Source organism: Somniosus microcephalus, chromosome 28 (genome assembly GCF_052327205.1).
Source record: "Somniosus microcephalus isolate GS21.2 chromosome 28, FLI_Smic_1.0, whole genome shotgun sequence".
Classification (NCBI taxonomy): Eukaryota; Metazoa; Chordata; class Chondrichthyes; order Squaliformes; family Somniosidae; genus Somniosus; species Somniosus microcephalus.
Window position 1 is genome coordinate 21,665,310 of NC_141014.1, and position 17,145 is coordinate 21,682,454.

General features: G+C 56.8%; 2 protein-coding genes, 1 non-coding gene and 5 pseudogenes across 3 annotated transcripts; all 8 read right to left on the minus strand.

Annotated features, from left to right (window-relative positions):
• Positions 1-2,019: 2,019 nt before the first annotated feature.
• On the minus strand, positions 2,020-2,166 carry LOC147099325 (U2 spliceosomal RNA; annotated as a pseudogene).
• Positions 2,167-2,804: 638 nt separating this feature from the next.
• Positions 2,805-3,013, minus strand: LOC147099326 (U2 spliceosomal RNA; annotated as a pseudogene).
• A 453-nt stretch (positions 3,014-3,466) lies between these two features.
• Positions 3,467-4,795, minus strand: LOC147099327 (uncharacterized). The gene has a single exon (XM_085969304.1). It carries the CDS (start codon positions 4,793-4,795, stop codon positions 3,467-3,469), a length of 1,329 nt encoding a protein of 442 aa, XP_085825430.1.
• Positions 4,796-9,067: 4,272 nt separating this feature from the next.
• On the minus strand, positions 9,068-9,202 carry LOC147099328 (U2 spliceosomal RNA; annotated as a pseudogene).
• Positions 9,203-9,840: 638 nt separating this feature from the next.
• LOC147099329 (U2 spliceosomal RNA) lies at positions 9,841-10,031 on the minus strand. The gene has a single exon (XR_015074027.1). It is a non-coding gene; the product is annotated as a U2 spliceosomal RNA (small nuclear RNA).
• Positions 10,032-10,669: 638 nt separating this feature from the next.
• On the minus strand, positions 10,670-10,878 carry LOC147099330 (U2 spliceosomal RNA; annotated as a pseudogene).
• Positions 10,879-11,332: 454 nt separating this feature from the next.
• Positions 11,333-12,512, minus strand: LOC147099331 (uncharacterized). The gene has a single exon (XM_085969306.1). It carries the CDS (start codon positions 12,392-12,394, stop codon positions 11,333-11,335), a length of 1,062 nt encoding a protein of 353 aa, XP_085825432.1. The 5' UTR covers positions 12,395-12,512.
• A 4,426-nt stretch (positions 12,513-16,938) lies between these two features.
• LOC147099332 (U2 spliceosomal RNA) lies at positions 16,939-17,085 on the minus strand (annotated as a pseudogene).
• Between the last annotated feature and the right edge of the window lie 60 nt (positions 17,086-17,145).

Below are 17,145 nucleotides of genomic sequence, written 5' to 3' on the forward strand. Positions count from 1 at the left end.
AAGAAGTCTTCTTCCTCATTCGTGGATGGTTCTTCCCTCAGCCTGTCGCCTGTGGTGTCGTGGCTCCCGGTTTCCCGGAGCAGGTGTGCATCGGTCGCTTCATTGCTCCCGGTTTCCCGGAGCTGGGGTATGGTGGACGCTCCGCTGCTCCCGGTTGTCTGGAGCTGGGGAGCGTCGGGCACTTGGCCGCCCCCGGCGGTCTGGAGCTGGGGGACGTCGGGCACTTGGCCGCTCCCGGCAGTCTGTAGCTGGGGAGCGTCGGGCTCTTGGCCGCTCCCGGCGGTCTGGAGCTGGGGAGCGTCGGGCACTTGGCCGCTCCCGGCGGTCTGGAGCTGGGGAGCGTCGGGCACTTGGCCACTCCCGGCGGTCTGGAGCTGGGGAGCGTCGGGAACTTGGCCGCTCCCGGCGGTCTGGAGCTGGGCTGCGTTGTGCCCTTCGTTGCTACCGGTGTTCTGGGGCACGGTGATCACTTCTGTTTGTTTCTTTTCGCTCAGCCACTTTTTTTGTTGTTGGTGACTGTTCTTTTCTTGCCCTTCCTCATCAGATGAGCAGCTGCTGGTGTTGCCCGTTTGGGGCGGGTGCCGCCTTTTTTCCACAGGCCTGGACTTTGGCGGCCTCTCTCTTTGGGGGAGGCTTTTTTTCTTGTTCTTTCGTTTGACCTCCTGCCATTCTCCCAGTTGTTGTTCTCCAGCTGCCTCCTCTTCCATGGTCTCTGGCTGTTGGGGAGGAGGCTGAGTGCTGGTTGCCTGGGTTTGGTCGTTTCCAGTGAGGGCCTCTGCGGTGGGAGCGATGCTGGTCTCCTTTGAGGCGGCCTTGTTGACAGGTCCTTTAATTGCCTGCGCATAGCTGCTGCTGCGCCTTGGGCAGGCCTTGTAGAGATGGCCTGTCTCCCCGCACAAGTTGCAGCACTTGCTCTCCTTGCAATCCTTCGTCTGGTGGCCTTCCTGCTTGCAGTTGCGACAGATGGTGACAGTGCAGGTCGCCGCCACGTGCCCGGATCTCCCGCAGGTTCGACACACCCTGGGTTGTCCCGCGTACACCATGTAGCCCCGGCTTCCACCGATGGCGAAGCTGGAGGGGAGGTGCTGGATGGCTCCTTTGGCATCCACTTTCAGGGTTACTTTGATCTGGCGTTTGCTGGTCCAGATCCCAAACAGGTCATTTACGTCAACGCTGTTCCCGACACTGTCGACGTATCTGCCGAGGAACGTCAGCACATCGACCACAGGGATGTGCGGGTTGTACATGTGTACAGTGACCACCCGGTTTCTTTGTGTTGGGAGAGTGAATAGAGGCTCGGCAGTCATAACTGAAAGCAGCGTTTCACTCCCCTTTTCCTTAACTGCCTGCAGAAATTTCAGGCATGCCGCAACGTTCCTGAACGTCACATCAAAATGTCCACTGCTGGGGAAATCCTGCAGAGCGAAGATATCCGCAACTTGGAATCCGCAGCATCCGGTCAAGATCCTCTTCACAAAAAGGGAGCGGTCGATGGGCGATTGTCCCTCCACCTTCTTCACTGTGACTCGGACAGTGTTCCGGACTCCCTGTCTCGCTCCTCGGTTTGCTGCAATCTCGCTTGCAGGTCGCCCGTCACTCCAGGCTCTCGAGCTCGCTGTTCCATTGGCCGCCGTCGCGCCTGCCAATCGCTCTCTGCCCCGGGCTGCCAAGCTTGCTGCTTGCTTGGCCCTCGTCTCGCCTGCCAATCGCTCTCCACCCTGGAGTCCCGGGCTCGCTTCCTCATTGGCCGACGTTATGCCTGCCAATCGCTCTCCGCCCCGGCCTCCCGAGCTCGCTCCTTCGTTGGCCGCCCTCTCGCCTGCCGATCGCTCTCCGCTGCAGGCTCTCGACCTCGCTGCATGGTCGGCCGCCACCTCGCGCTGCAGGTCGCTCTCCACTCCGGGCTCCCGCAATCGCTCCTCCTCCGGCGGCCTCGGTTTCTGCTCCCGATAGCTCCTTTCTCGGGTTTCCTCGCTCACTGCTCCCTCAGTCGCCATCTATGCAGATCGCTCTGCTCTGATTGGATCAAGGCCGAAGCCAGCATGAAAATGCAGCCAAACCAGAAACACCAGTATCGCGACACAAGGTCAATTAGCATCAGAATCAAGCAGATACTGATAAGAACAGATACTACACTTGATCTTAGCCAAAAGGCCGAGAAGCGATAGCCTGTAAACTCCCGCCGACGCGCAAGTGTCCCTCGGCCTCTGTCTTCTCCGTCAATCTGGCCGCGGTCGGCCGAGCGCAGGTGCGACGGCGGGCCTGCAGCAAGAGAGCAATTTCGGCCAGGGCTTACTTACTTGCAAGCCAGACGAAAAGCCGTGCCCGTATGGCACCCCCTTCCCTTCGGCGGAGATGACGCCATGAAAGCATTTGCATTTTGCGAGCAATTAACCAACCGGGCGGCGCGCAGGAGCGCGCCGGCGGGGCTTGCGGTGTCCCCTCCCCCCTCCTTTTCCAACGGGGGCGGGCGCAGTGGCTCAGAAATCCAACAGGGTGCAGCACGGTCCAGGTCAGCTGCAGAGCGGGAAAGGTGGCGAGGCCCCGCCCTGAAATCCAGGGCACGTCCCCATATGCAAATAAGAAAGAAAAACACAATTTTGACATGCAAACGCAGAGCGAAAAACACCCCCGAAGGCGGCTGCTTAGCCTGCGGCGCGGCCGGCCAGCGAGCGGGTGAAAAGTAAGGCGGCGGCACGACAAGGGCGAGCCCGAGCGGCTCTACAAAGGAAAGACAGCACGGCTGAAAGTGGTGCGAAAACTTTTTCTGCTTTTGACTTTTGCGACTTCCCACCCCAAAGAGGGGAAGCTGCACCGCTCCCGGAAGCACTGCAATACCAGGTCGATGCGTGGAGTGGACGGAGCAAGCCCCTGTTCCATCTCCCTGTTCCAAAAATCAATTTAATATTTGGTCCCCAGATAGGGGACGTATCAGATATTAAACTGATAAGAACAGATTTTTTTTTTTTTTTTTTTTTATTTCAATATATATGCTTTATTCATAAAAATCTTTGTTCATGTACATGACAATGCAGTCCACATCTGGTACAGTGCAAATTAACTTCAGCACATGGCACTCAATTTACAAATTACATTACATTTATCATTACATATATCAAAGCATGTTTCAATATATAACAATATACACTCCACAAATCATATTACAGATGAAAGCAGTACATGGTACTCTCTTTACACAAACAGGTACATTTTCATTACATGTTTTATCAGTCATACAGCCCAAGGGGGGCCGAGATGCATTCCAACATTTCTCAAAATACATTACATTACAATCCACCAACCGTATTATATATGGCTTAATAATACACATGAATGCAGTACATGGTACTCTATTTACATTCACAGATTACAAGTGCTTTACAATTAACACACTTGTACGTCATGCGGCCCGAGGGGGGGTTTTTCCACTGGTTTCAGCCCCTCAGTGTACACTGGCGGGAGGGCCTTAAACTGTGGCCCTTCCCCATCGTGCCTTGGCGGCGGCGGCACCAACCTTTAGTGCGTCCCTCAGCACGTACTCCCGGACCTTGGAATGTGCCAATCTGCAACACTCGGTCGTGGACATCTCCTTGCTCTGGAAGATCAGCAAGTTTCGGGCAGACCAAAGGGCGTCTTTCACCGAGTTGATGATCTTCCAGCAGCAGTTGATGTTTGTCTCGGTGTGCGTCCCTGGGAACAGTCCGTAGAGCACAGAGTCCTGTGTTACCGAGCTGCTCGGGATGAACCTCGACAAAGACCACTGCATCTCTTTCCAGACCTTCTGTGCAAAGGCACATTCCAGAAGGAGATGGATGACGGTCTCGTCCCTAGCGCAGCCTCCTCGCGGACAGCGTGCGGTGGAGCAGAGACGTCGGGAGTGCATGAAGGATCTGACGGGGAGGGCCCTTCTCACCACCAGCCAAGCTACGTCTTGGTGCTTGTTTGTGAGTTCTGGCGATGAGGCATTCTGCCAAATGACTTCGACAGTCTGCTCAGGGAACCATCCGAGAGGATCTACCATCTCCTTTTCCCGTAGGGTCTCGAGGACGTTTCGTGCTGACCACTGCTTGACAGCTTTGTGGTCAAAGGTGTTTGCCGTGAAAAACTTTTCCACGAAGGACAGGTGGTTTGGCACGGTCCAACTGGATGGAGCGTTCCGCGGCAGCGTCGCCAGACCCATCCTTCGCAACACCGGGGTCAGGTAGAACCTCAGCACGTAGTGACACTTGGTGTTTGCGTACCGAGGGTCTGTGCACAGTTTGATGCAGCCGCACACAAAGGTGGCCATCAGGATGAGGGCGACGTTTGGTACGTTCTTTCCCCCTTTCTCTGGAGATTTGTACATCGTGTCCCTCCGGACACGGTCCATTTTCGATCTCCAGATAAAGTGGAAGACGGCTCGGGTGACTGCGGCGGCGCAGGGTCGGGGTATGGGCCACACCTGCGCCACGTACAGCAGCACTGACAGCACTTCGCACCTGATGACCAGGTTCTTTCCCACGATCGACAGGGAGCGCTGCTCCCACATTCCCAGTTTCTGGCGTGCCTTGGAGATACGCTCCTCCCAGTTTTTTGTGCATGCCCCAGCCGCTCCGAACCATATTCCCAGCACCTTCAGGTAATCTGACCTGACGGTGAAGGGGACAAAGGATCGGTCGGCCCAGTTCCCAAAGAACATGGCCTCGCTTTTGCTGCGATTTACTTTCGCTCCCGAGGCCAGTTCAAATTGGTCGCAGATGCTCAGCAGTCTGCGGACCGACAGCGGATCCGAGCAAAAGACGGCGACGTCATCCATGTACAGGGAGGTCTTAACCTGAGTGCCTCCGCTGCCTGGGATCGTCACCCCTCCAATGCTCGAATCCCTTCTGATGGATTGGGCAAAGGGTTCGATACAACACACGAACAAGACGGAGGAGAGAGGACAGCCCTGCCTGACTCCAGATTTGACCGGGAAGCTTTCTGATTCCCACCCGTTGATTAGGACTGCGCTACTGATGTCTGTGTAGAGCAGTTGGATCCAATTGCAGATTCCCTCCCCAAACCCCATTTTGGAGAGCACGTCCATCATGTACGTGTGCGATATTCTGTCGAAAGCCTTCTCCTGGTCCAAGCTGATTAAGCAGGTGTGCACCCCCCTGTCCCGCACGTAGGCGATCGTATCCCTGAGTAGCGCGAGGCTATCAGAGATCTTCCTGCCGGGTACGGCACAGGTCTGATCCGGGTGGATCACCAGCTCCAGAGCAGACTTGACCCTGTTGGCGATGACCTTGGACAGAATCTTGTAGTCCACATTTAGCAGCGAAATGGGCCGCCAGTTTCTGATTTCTTCCCTCTCCCCCTTCTGCTTGTAGATGAGGGTGATGATGCCTTTCCTCATCGATTCTGACATGCTGCCAGCCAGAAGCATACCCCCGTACACTTCCAGCAGGTCTGGGCCCATCCAGTCCCACAGAGCCGAATACAACTCGACCGGTAGGCCGTCGCTTCCGGGAGTTTTACTCGTCTCGAAGGACCGGACGGCCTTTGTCAGCTCGTCCAGAGTTAGCGGGTGATCCAGACTCTCCCGCTTGCTGTCGTCTAGCACCTCCGAGATAGACGACAGGAAAGACTGGGAGGCCGCGCTGTCTGTGGGCTTCGCGTCGTACAGCCCGGCATAAAAGGATTTGCTGATCCTTCGCATGTCAGGCTGCGAGGACGTCACAGAGCCGTCTTCCTCCTTCAGGCTGTGGATCACAGAGCTCCCTCTGTGTACCTTTTGGAAGAAGAAACGCGAGCACGTCTCGTCCTGCTCCACGGAGCGGACTCTGGAGCGGAAGATGATCTTGGAGGACTCTGAGGCATAGAGCGAGGCTTGCTGGCCCTTCACCTCTTGGAGTTCCTCCCCGACATTGACTCCCATCGACTGCAGCAGGAGCAGATTCTGCATGCTTTTCTGGAGTCGGGACATTTCCCTCTGTCCCTCTCTCGCCTTCTGAACACCTTTGAGGATGAAGAACCTCTTGATGTTCGTCTTGATCGTTTCCCACCAGTGCGCCGGGGAATCAAAGAGGGGTTTCACGGTTCTCCAACCTTTGTAATCCCTTTTGAGTTCCTCAATGTTTTCTGGGGTCAACAGTTTCACGTTCAGCTTCCATATCCCTCTGCCTACTTTCTGGTCTTCCTGTGGGTGACAGTCGACTAGTAAGAGGCAGTGGTCAGAGAAGAACACCGGCTTGACGTCGGTGGATCTGACCGAGAGAGCTTGGGACACAAACAGGAAGTCTATCCTGGAACGGACAGACCCGTCTGGCCTGGACCAGGTGTATCTGCGCGGCGCTCCATCTGCAGGGTTGCTGAAGATGTCGTGCAGCTTGGCGTCTTTTACCGCTTCCATCAGGAGTCTGGACGTGGCGTCCAGTTTGCTGTCGGCTCTGCCGGATCGCCCAGCCGCATCGATGATGCAGTTGAAGTCACCGCCCAGAATAACCGGCCTGGACGTCGCCAGCAGCAGCGGTAGCTGCTGGAAGACGGCCAGCCGCTCGTTCTTGAGAGCCGGGGCGTACACATTGATCAGCCTGAGCGGGGCGTTCTTGTACAGTACGTCTGCTACGAGGAGGCGGCCACCCACCACCTCCTTAACTTCGGTGATGGTGAAGTCACCTCCCCGCAGCAGAATACCCAGGCCGGAGGCACGGCAATCGTTGCCTCCTGACCAGATCGATTGGCCGTGGGGCCACCATCGCGACCACTGCCTGTAGTTGCTGAAGTGCGGTAGGCCGCACTCCTGCAGGAACAGTAGGTCGGCCTTGACCTTGGCAAGGTACCCCAAGGTGGAAACACATCGCGTCGTGCTTTTGATGCTACGCACGTTTATGCTTGCAATTTTTAAAGCCATTTTAAATAGAGTTCAAGTCCCATTTTAATAAGCAGTCCTTTATGCTGTTTCCATCCCTTGGGGCTGGACCTGCATACACACAGTGTTAGAGAAAAACTGTACTTGCCCTGGGCTGAGGAACTCGCCCTGGTCTCTTGAGGGGTTGCTGTACCGGCAGGGGGATGACGGCGGTGAGAAGAAGTCTTCTTCCTCATTCGTGGATGGTTCTTCCCTCAGCCTGTCTCCTGTGGTGTCGTGGCTCCCGGTTTCCCGGAGCAGGTGTGCATCGGTCGCTTCATTGCTCCCGGTTTCCCGGAGCTGGGGTATGGTGGACGCTCCGCTGCTCCCGGTTGTCTGGAGCTGGGGAGCGTCGGGCACTTGGCCGCCCCCGGCGGTCTGGAGCTGGGGGACGTCGGGCACTTGGCCGCTCCCGGCAGTCTGTAGCTGGGGAGCGTCGGGCTCTTGGCCGCTCCCGGCGGTCTGGAGCTGGGGAGCGTCGGGCACTTGGCCGCTCCCGGCGGTCTGGAGCTGGGGAGCGTCGGGCACTTGGCCACTCCCGGCGGTCTGGAGCTGGGGAGCGTCGGGAACTTGGCCGCTCCCGGCGGTCTGGAGCTGGGCTGCGTTGTGCCCTTCGTTGCTACCGGTGTTCTGGGGCACGGTGATCACTCCTGTTTGTTTCTTTTCGCTCAGCCACTTTTTTTGTTGTTGGTGACTGTTCTTTTCTTGCCCTTCCTCATCAGATGAGCAGCTGCTGGTGTTGCCCGTTTGGGGCGGGTGCCGCCTTTTTTCCACAGGCCTGGACGTTGGCGGCCTCTCTCTTTGGGGGAGGCTTTTTTTCTTGTTCTTTCGTTTGACCTCCTGCCATTCTCCCAGTTGTTGTTCTCCAGCTGCCTCCTCTTCCATGGTCTCTGGCTGTTGGGGAGGAGGCTGAGTGCTGGTTGCCTGGGTTTGGTCGTTTCCAGTGAGGGCCTCTGCGGTGGGAGCGGTGCTGGTCTCCTTTGAGGCGGCCTTTTTGACAGGTCCTTTAATTGCCTGCGCATAGCTGCTGCTGCTGCGCCTTGGGCAGGCCTTGTAGAGATGGCCTGTCTCCCCGCACAAGTTGCAGCACTTGCTCTCCTTGCAATCCTTCGTCTGGTGGCCTTCCTGCTTGCAGTTGCGACAGATGGTGACAGTGCAGGTCGCCGCCACGTGCCCGGATCTCCCGCAGGTTCGACACACCCTGGGTTGTCCCGCGTACACCATGTAGCCCCGGCTTCCACCGATGGCGAAGCTGGAGGGGAGGTGCTGGATGGCTCCTTTGGCATCCACTTTCAGGGTTACTTTGATCTGGCGTTTGCTGGTCCAGATCCCAAACAGGTCATTTACGTCAACGCTGTTCCCGACACTGTCGACGTATCTGCCGAGGAACGTCAGCACATCGACCACAGGGATGTGCGGGTTGTACATGTGTACAGTGACCACCCGGTTTCTTTGTGTTGGGAGAGTGAATAGAGGCTCGGCAGTCATAACTGAAAGCAGCGTTTCACTCCCCTTTTCCTTAACTGTCTGCAGAAATTTCAGGCATGCCGCGACGTTCCTGAACGTCACATCAAAATGTCCACTGCTGGGGAAATCCTGCAGAGCGAAGATATCCGCAACTTGGAATCCGCAGCATCCGGTCAAGATCCTCTTCACAAAAAGGGAGCGGTCGATGGGCGATTGTCCCTCCACCTTCTTCACTGTGACTCGGACAGTGTTCCGGACTCCCTGTCTCGCTCCTCGGTTTGCTGCAATCTCGCTTGCAGGTCGCCCGTCACTCCAGGCTCTCGAGCTCGCTGTTCCATTGGCCGCCGTCGCGCCTGCCAATCGCTCTCTGCCCCGGGCTGCCAAGCTTGCTGCTTGCTTGGCCCTCGTCTCGCCTGCCAATCGCTCTCCGCCCTGGAGTCCTGGGCTCGCTTCCTCATTGGCCGACGTCATGCCTGCCAATCGCTCTCCGCCCCGGCCTCCCGAGCTCGCTCCTTCGTTGGCCGCCCTCTCGCCTGCCGATCGTTCTCCGCTGCAGGCTCTCGACCTCGCTGCATGGTCGGCCGCCACCTCGCGCTGCAGGTCGCTCTCCACTCCGGGCTCCCGCAATCGCTCCTCCGCCGGCGGCCTCGGTTTCTGCTCCCGATAGCTCCTTTCTCGGGTTTCCTCGCTCACTGCTCCCTCAGTCGCCATCTATGCAGATCGCTCTGCTCTGATTGGATCAAGGCCGAAGCCAGCATGAAAATGCAGCCAAACCAGAAACACCAGTATCGCGACACAAGGTCAATTAGCATCAGAATCAAACAGATACTACACTTGATCTTAGCCAAAAGGCCGAGAAGCGATAGCCTGTAAACTCCCGCCGACGCGCAAGTGTCCCTCGGCCTCTGTCTTCTCCGTCAATCTGGCCGCGGTCGGCCGAGCGCAGGTGCGACGGCGGGCCTGCAGCAAGAGAGCAATTTCGGCCAGGGCTTACTTACTTGCAAGCCAGACGAAAAGCCGTGCCCGTATGGCACCCCCTTCCCTTCGGCGGAGATGACGCCATGAAAGCATTTGCATTTTGCGAGCAATTAACCAACCGGGCGGCGCGCAGGAGCGCGCCGGCGGGGCTTGCGGTGTCCCCTCCCCCCTCCTTTTCCAACGGGGGCGGGCGCAGTGGCTCAGAAATCCAACAGGGTGCAGCACGGTCCAGGTCAGCTGCAGAGCGGGAAAGGTGGCGAGGCCCCGCCCTGAAATCCAGGGCACGTCCCCATATGCAAATAAGAAAGAAAAACACAATTTTGACATGCAAACGCAGAGCGAAAAACACCCCCGAAGGCGGCTGCTTAGCCTGCGGCGCGGCCGGCCAGCGAGCGGGTGAAAAGTAAGGCGGCGGCACGACAAGGGCGAGCCCGAGCGGCTCTACAACGGAAAGACAGCACGGCTGAAAGTGGTGCGAAAACTTTTTCTGCTTTTGACTTTTGCGACTTCCCACCCCAAAGAGGGGAAGCTGCACCGCTCCCGGAAGCACTGCAATACCAGGTCGATGCGTGGAGTGGACGGAGCAAGCCCCTGTTCCATCTCCCTGTTCCAAAAATCAATTTAATATTTGGTCCCCAGATAGGGGACGTATCAGATATTAAACTGATAAGAACAGATACTACACTTGATCTTAGCCAAAAGGCCGAGAAGCGATAGCCTGTAAACTCCCGCCGACGCGCAAGTGTCCCTCGGCCTCTGTCTTCTCCGTCAATCTGGCCGCGGTCGGCCGAGCGCAGGTGCGACGGCGGGCCTGCAGCAAGAGAGCAATTTCGGCCAGGGCTTACTTACTTGCAAGCCAGACGAAAAGCCGTGCCCGTATGGCACCCCCTTCCCTTCGGCGGAGATGACGCCATGAAAGCATTTGCATTTTGCGAGCAATTAACCAACCGGGCGGCGCGCAGGAGCGCGCCGGCGGGGCTTGCGGTGTCCCCTCCCCCCTCCTTTTCCAACGGGGGCGGGCGCAGTGGCTCAGAAATCCAACAGGGTGCAGCACGGTCCAGGTCAGCTGCAGAGCGGGAAAGGTGGCGAGGCCCCGCCCTGAAATCCAGGGCACGTCCCCATATGCAAATAAGAAAGAAAAACACAATTTTGACATGCAAACGCAGAGCGAAAAACACCCCCGAAGGCGGCTGCTTAGCCTGCGGCGCGGCCGGCCAGCGAGCGGGTGAAAAGTAAGGCGGCGGCACGACAAGGGCGAGCCCGAGCGGCTCTACAAAGGAAAGACAGCACGGCTGAAAGTGGTGCGAAAACTTTTTCTGCTTTTGACTTTTGCGACTTCCCACCCCAAAGAGGGGAAGCTGCACCGCTCCCGGAAGCACTGCAATACCAGGTCGATGCGTGGAGTGGACGGAGCAAGCCCCTGTTCCATCTCCCTGTTCCAAAAATCAATTTAATATTTGGTCCCCAGATAGGGGACGTATCAGATATTAAACTGATAAGAACAGATTTTTTTTTTTTTTTTTTTTTATTTCAATATATATGCTTTATTTATAAAAATCTTTGTTCATGTACATGACAATGCAGTCCACATCTGGTACAGTGCAAATTAACTTCAGCACATGGCACTCAATTTACAAATTACATTACATTTATCATTACATATATCAAAGCATGTTTCAATATATAACAATATACACTCCACAAATCATATTACAGATGAAAGCAGTACATGGTACTCTCTTTACACATACAGGTACATTTTCATTACATGTTTTATCAGTCATACAGCCCAAGGGGGGCCGAGATGCATTCCAACATTTCTCAAAATACATTACATTTACAATCCACCAACCGTATTATATATGGCTTAATAATACACATGAATGCAGTACATGGTACTCTATTTACATTCACAGATTACAAGTGCTTTACAATTAACACACTTGTACGTCATGCGGCCCGAGGGGGGGGTTTTCCACTGGTTTCAGCCCCTCAGTGTACACTGGCGGGAGGGCCTTAAACTGTGGCCCTTCCCCATCGTGCCTTGGCGGCGGCGGCACCAACCTTTAGTGCGTCCCTCAGCACGTACTCCCGGACCTTGGAATGTGCCAATCTGCAACACTCGGTCGTGGACATCTCCTTGCTCTGGAAGACCAGCAAGTTTCGGGCAGACCAAAGGGCGTCTTTCACCGAGTTGATGATCTTCCAGCAGCAGTTGATGTTTGTCTCGGTGTGCGTCCCTGGGAACAGTCCGTAGAGCACAGAGTCCTGTGTTACCGAGCTGCTCGGGATGAACCTCGACAAAGACCACTGCATCTCTTTCCAGACCTTCTGTGCAAAGGCACATTCCAGAAGGAGATGGATGACGGTCTCGTCCCAAGCGCAGCCTCCTCGCGGACAGCGTGCGGTGGAGCAGAGACGTCGGGAGTGCATGAAGGATCTGACGGGGAGGGCCCTTCTCACCACCAGCCAAGCTACGTCTTGGTGCTTGTTTGTGAGTTCTGGCGATGAGGCATTCTGCCAAATGACTTCGACAGTCTGCTCAGGGAACCATCCGAGAGGATCTACCATCTCCTTTTCCCGTAGGGTCCCGAGGACGTTTCGTGCTGACCACTGCTTGACAGCTTTGTGGTCAAAGGTGTTTGCCGTGAAAAACTTTTCCACGAAGGACAGGTGGTCTGGCACGGTCCAACTGGATGGAGCGTTCCGCGGCAGCGTCGCCAGACCCATCCTTCGCAACACCGGGGTCAGGTAGAACCTCAGCACGTAGTGACACTTGGTGTTTGCGTACTGAGGGTCCGTGCACAGTTTGATGCAGCCGCACACAAAGGTGGCCATCAGGATGAGGGCGACGTTTGGTACGTTCTTTCCCCCTTTCTCTGGAGATTTGTACATCGTGTCCCTCCGGACACGGTCCATTTTCGATCTCCAGATAAAGTGGAAGACGGCTCGGGTGACTGCGGCGGCGCAGGGTCGGGGTATGGGCCACACCTGCGCCACGTACAGCAGCACTGACAGCACTTCGCACCTGATGACCAGGTTCTTTCCCACGATCGACAGGGAGCGCTGCTCCCACATTCCCAGTTTCTGGCGTGCCTTGGAGATACGCTCCTCCCAGTTTTTTGTGCATGCCCCAGCCGCTCCGAACCATATTCCCAGCACCTTCAGGTAATCTGACCTGACGGTGAAGGGGACAAAGGATCGGTCGGCCCAGTTCCCAAAGAACATGGCCTCGCTTTTGCTGCGATTTACTTTCGCTCCCGAGGCCAGTTCAAATTGGTCGCAGATGCTCAGCAGTCTGCGGACCGACAGCGGATCCGAGCAAAAGACGGCGACGTCATCCATGTACAGGGAGGTCTTAACCTGAGTGCCTCCGCTGCCTGGGATCGTCACCCCTCCAATGCTCGAATCCCTTCTGATGGATTGGGCAAAGGGTTCGATACAACACACGAACAAGACGGAGGAGAGAGGACAGCCCTGCCTGACTCCAGATTTGATCGGGAAGCTTTCTGATTCCCACCCGTTGATTAGGACTGCGCTACTGATGTCTGTGTAGAGCAGTTGGATCCAATTGCAGATTCCCTCCCCAAACCCCATTTTGGAGAGCACGTCCATCATGTACGTGTGCGATATTCTGTCGAAAGCCTTCTCCTGGTCCAAGCTGATTAAGCAGGTGTGCACCCCCCTGTCCCGCACGTAGGCGATCGTATCCCTGAGTAGCGCGAGGCTATCAGAGATCTTCCTGCCGGGTACGGCACAGGTCTGATCCGGGTGGATCACCAGCTCCAGAGCAGACTTGACCCTGTTGGCGATGACCTTGGACAGAATCTTGTAGTCCACATTAAGCAGCGAAATGGGCCGCCAGTTTCTGATTTCTTCCCTCTCCCCTTTCTGCTTGTAGATGAGGGTGATGATGCCTTTCCTCATCGATTCTGACATGCTGCCAGCCAGAAGCATACCCCCGTACACTTCCAGCAGGTCTGGGCCCATCCAGTCCCACAGAGCCGAATACAACTCGACCGGTAGGCCGTCGCTTCCGGGAGTTTTACTCGTCTCGAAGGACCGGACGGCCTTTGTCAGCTCGTCCAGAGTTAGCGGGTGATCCAGACTCTCCCGCTTGCTGTCGTCTAGCTCCTCCGAGATAGACGACAGGAAAGACTGGGAGGCCGCGCTGTCTGTGGGCTTCGCGTCGTACAGCCCGGCATAAAAGGATTTGCTGATCCTTCGCATGTCAGGCTGCGAGGACGTCACAGAGCCGTCTTCCTCCTTCAGGCTGTGGATCACAGAGCTCCCTCTGTGTACCTTTTGGAAGAAGAAACGCGAGCACGTCTCGTCCTGCTCCACGGAGCGGACTCTGGAGCGGAAGATGATCTTGGAGGACTCTGAGGCGTAGAGCGAGGCTTGCTGGCCCTTCACCTCTTGGAGTTCCTCCCCGACATTGACTCCCATCGACTGCAGCAGGAGCAGATTCTGCATGCTTTTCTGGAGTCGGGACATTTCCCTCTGTCCCTCTCTCGCCTTCTGAACACCTTTGAGGATGAAGAACCTCTTGATGTTGGTCTTGATCGTTTCCCACCAGTGCGCCGGGGAATCAAAGAGGGGTTTCACGGTTCTCCAACCTTTGTAATCCCTTTTGAGTTCCTCAATGTTTTCTGGGGTCAACAGTTTCACGTTCAGCTTCCATATCCCTCTGCCTACTTTCTGGTCTTCCTGTGGGTGACAGTCGGCTAGTAAGAGGCAGTGGTCAGAGAAGAACACCGGCTTGACGTCGGTGGATCTGACCGAGAGAGCTTGGGACACAAACAGGAAGTCTATCCTGGAACGGACAGACCCGTCTGGCCTGGACCAGGTGTATCTGCGCGGCGCTCCATCTGCAGGGTTGTTGAAGATGTCGTGCAGCTTGGCGTCTTTTACCGCTTCCATCAGGAGTCTGGACGTGGCGTCCAGTTTGCTGTCGGCTCTGCCGGATCGCCCAGCCGCATCGATGATGCAGTTGAAGTCACCGCCCAGAATAACCGGCCTGGACGTCGCCAGCAGCAGCGGTAGCTGCTGGAAGACGGCCAGCCGCTCGTTCTTGAGAGCCGGGGCGTACACATTGATCAGCCTGAGCGGGGCATTCTTGTACAGTACGTCTGCTGCGAGGAGGCGGCCACCCACCACCTCCTTAACTTCGGTGATGGTGAAGTCACCTCCCCGCAGCAGAATACCCAGGCCGGAGGCACGGCAATCGTTGCCTCCTGACCAGATCGATTGGCCGTGGGGCCACCATCGCGACCACTGCCTGTAGTTGCTGAAGTGCGGTAGGCCGCACTCCTGCAGGAACAGTAGGTCGGCCTTGACCTTGGCAAGGTACCCCAAGGTGGAAACACATCGCGTCGTGCTTTTGATGCTACGCACGTTTATGCTTGCAATTTTTAAACCCATTTTAAATTTTAAATAGAGTTCAAGTCCCATTTTAATAAGCAGTCCTTTATGCTGTTTCCATCCCTTGGGGCTGGACCTGCATACACACAGTGTCAGAGAAAAACTGTACTTGCCCTGGGCTGAGGAACTCGCCCTGGTCTCTTGAGGGGTTGCTGTACCGGCAGGGGGATGACGGCGGTGAGAAGAAGACTTCCTCATTCGTGGGTGGTTCTTCCCTCAGCCTGTCGCCTGTGGTGTCGTGGCTCCCGGTTTCCCGGAGCAGGTGTGCATCGGTCGCTTCATTGCTCCCGGTTTCCCGGAGCTGGGGTATGGTGGACGCTCCGCTGCTCCCGGTTGTCTGGAGCTGGGGAGCGTCGGGCACTTGGCCGCCCCCGGCGGTCTGGAGCTGGGGGACGTCGGGCACTTGGCCGCTCCCGGCGGTCTGTAGCTGGGGGGCGTCGGGCTCTTGGCCGCTCCCGGCGGTCTGGAGCTGGGGAGCGTCGGGCACTTGGCCGCTCCCGGCGGTCTGGAGCTGGGGAGCGTCGGGCACTTGGCCACTCCCGGCGGTCTGGAGCTGGGGAGCGTCGGGAACTTGGCCGCTCCCGGCGGTCTGGAGCTGGGCTGCGTTGTGCCCTTCGTTGCTACCGGTGTCCTGGGGCACGGTGATCACTCCTGTTTGTTTCTTTTCGCTCAGCCACTTTTTTTGTTGTTGGTGACTGTTCTTTTCTTGCCCTTCCTCATCAGATGAGCAGCTGCTGGTGTTGCCCGTTTGGGGCGCGTGCCGCCTTTTTTCCACAGGCCTGGACTTTGGCAGCCTCTCTCTTTGGGGGAGGCTTTTTTTTTTGTTCTTTCGTTTGACCTCCTGCCATTCTCCCAGTTGTTGTTCTCCAGCTGCCTCCTCTTCCATGGTCTCTGGCTGTTGGGGAGGAGGCTGAGTGCTGGTTGCCTGGGTTTGGTCGTTTCCAGTGAGGGCCTCTGCGGTGGGAGCAGTGCTGGTCTCCTTTGAGGCGGCCTTGTTGACAGGTCCTTTAATTGCCTGCGCATAGCTGCTGCTGCGCCTTGGGCAGGCCTTGTAGAGATGGCCTGTCTCCCCGCACAAGTTGCAGCACTTGCTCTCCTTGCAATCCTTCGTCTGGTGGCCTTCCTGCTTGCAGTTGCGACAGATGGTGACAGTGCAGGTCGCCGCCACGTGCCCGGATCTCCCGCAGGTTCGACACACCCTGGGTTGTCCCGCGTACACCATGTAGCCCCGGCTTCCACCGATGGCGAAGCTGGAGGGGAGGTGCTGGATGGCTCCTTTGGCATCCACTTTCAGGGTTACTTTGATCTGGCGTTTGCTGGTCCAGATCCCAAACAGGTCATTTACGTCAACGCTGTTCCCGACACTGTCGACGTATCTGCCGAGGAACGTCAGCACATCGACCACAGGGATGTGCGGGTTGTACATGTGTACAGTGACCACCCGGTTTCTTTGTGTTGGGAGAGTGAATAGAGGCTCGGCAGTCATAACTGAAAGCAGCGTTTCACTCCCCTTTTCCTTAACTGCCTGCAGAAATTTCAGGCATGCCGCGACGTTCCTGAACGTCACATCAAAATGTCCACTGCTGGGGAAATCCTGCAGAGCGAAGATATCCGCAACTTGGAATCCGCAGCATCCGGTCAAGATCCTCTTCACAAAAAGGGAGCGGTCGATGGGCGATTGTCCCTCCACCTTCTTCACTGTGACTCGGACAGTGTTCCGGACTCCCTGTCTCGCTCCTCGGTTTGCTGCAATCTCGCTTGCAGGTCGCCCGTCACTCCAGGCTCTCGAGCTCGCTGTTCCATTGGCCGCCGTCGCGCCTGCCAATCGCTCTCTGCCCCGGGCTGCCAAGCTTGCTGCTTGCTTGGCCCTCGTCTCGCCTGCCAATCGCTCTCCGCCCTGGAGTCCCGGGCTCGCTTCCTCATTGGCCGACGTCATGCCTGCCAATCGCTCTCCGCCCCGGCCTCCCGAGCTCGCTCCTTCGTTGGCCGCCCTCTCGCCTGCCGATCGCTCTCCGCTGCAGGCTCTCGACCTCGCTGCATGGTCGGCCGCCACCTCGCGCTGCAGGTCGCTCTCCACTCCGGGCTCCCGCAATCGCTCCTCCTCCGGCGGCCTCGGTTTCTGCTCCCGATAGCTCCTTTCTCGGGTTTCCTCGCTCTCTGCTCCGTCAGTCTCCATCTATGCAGATCGCTCTGCTCTGATTGGATCAAGGCCGAAGCCAGCATGAAAATGCAGCCAAACCAGAAACACCAGTATCGCGACACAAGGTCAATTAGCATCAGAATCAAGCAGATACTGATAAGAACAGATACTACACTTGATCTTAGCCAAAAGGCCGAGAAGCGATAGCCTGTAAACTCCCGCCGACGCGCAAGTGTCCCTCGGCCTCTGTCTTCTCCGTCAATCT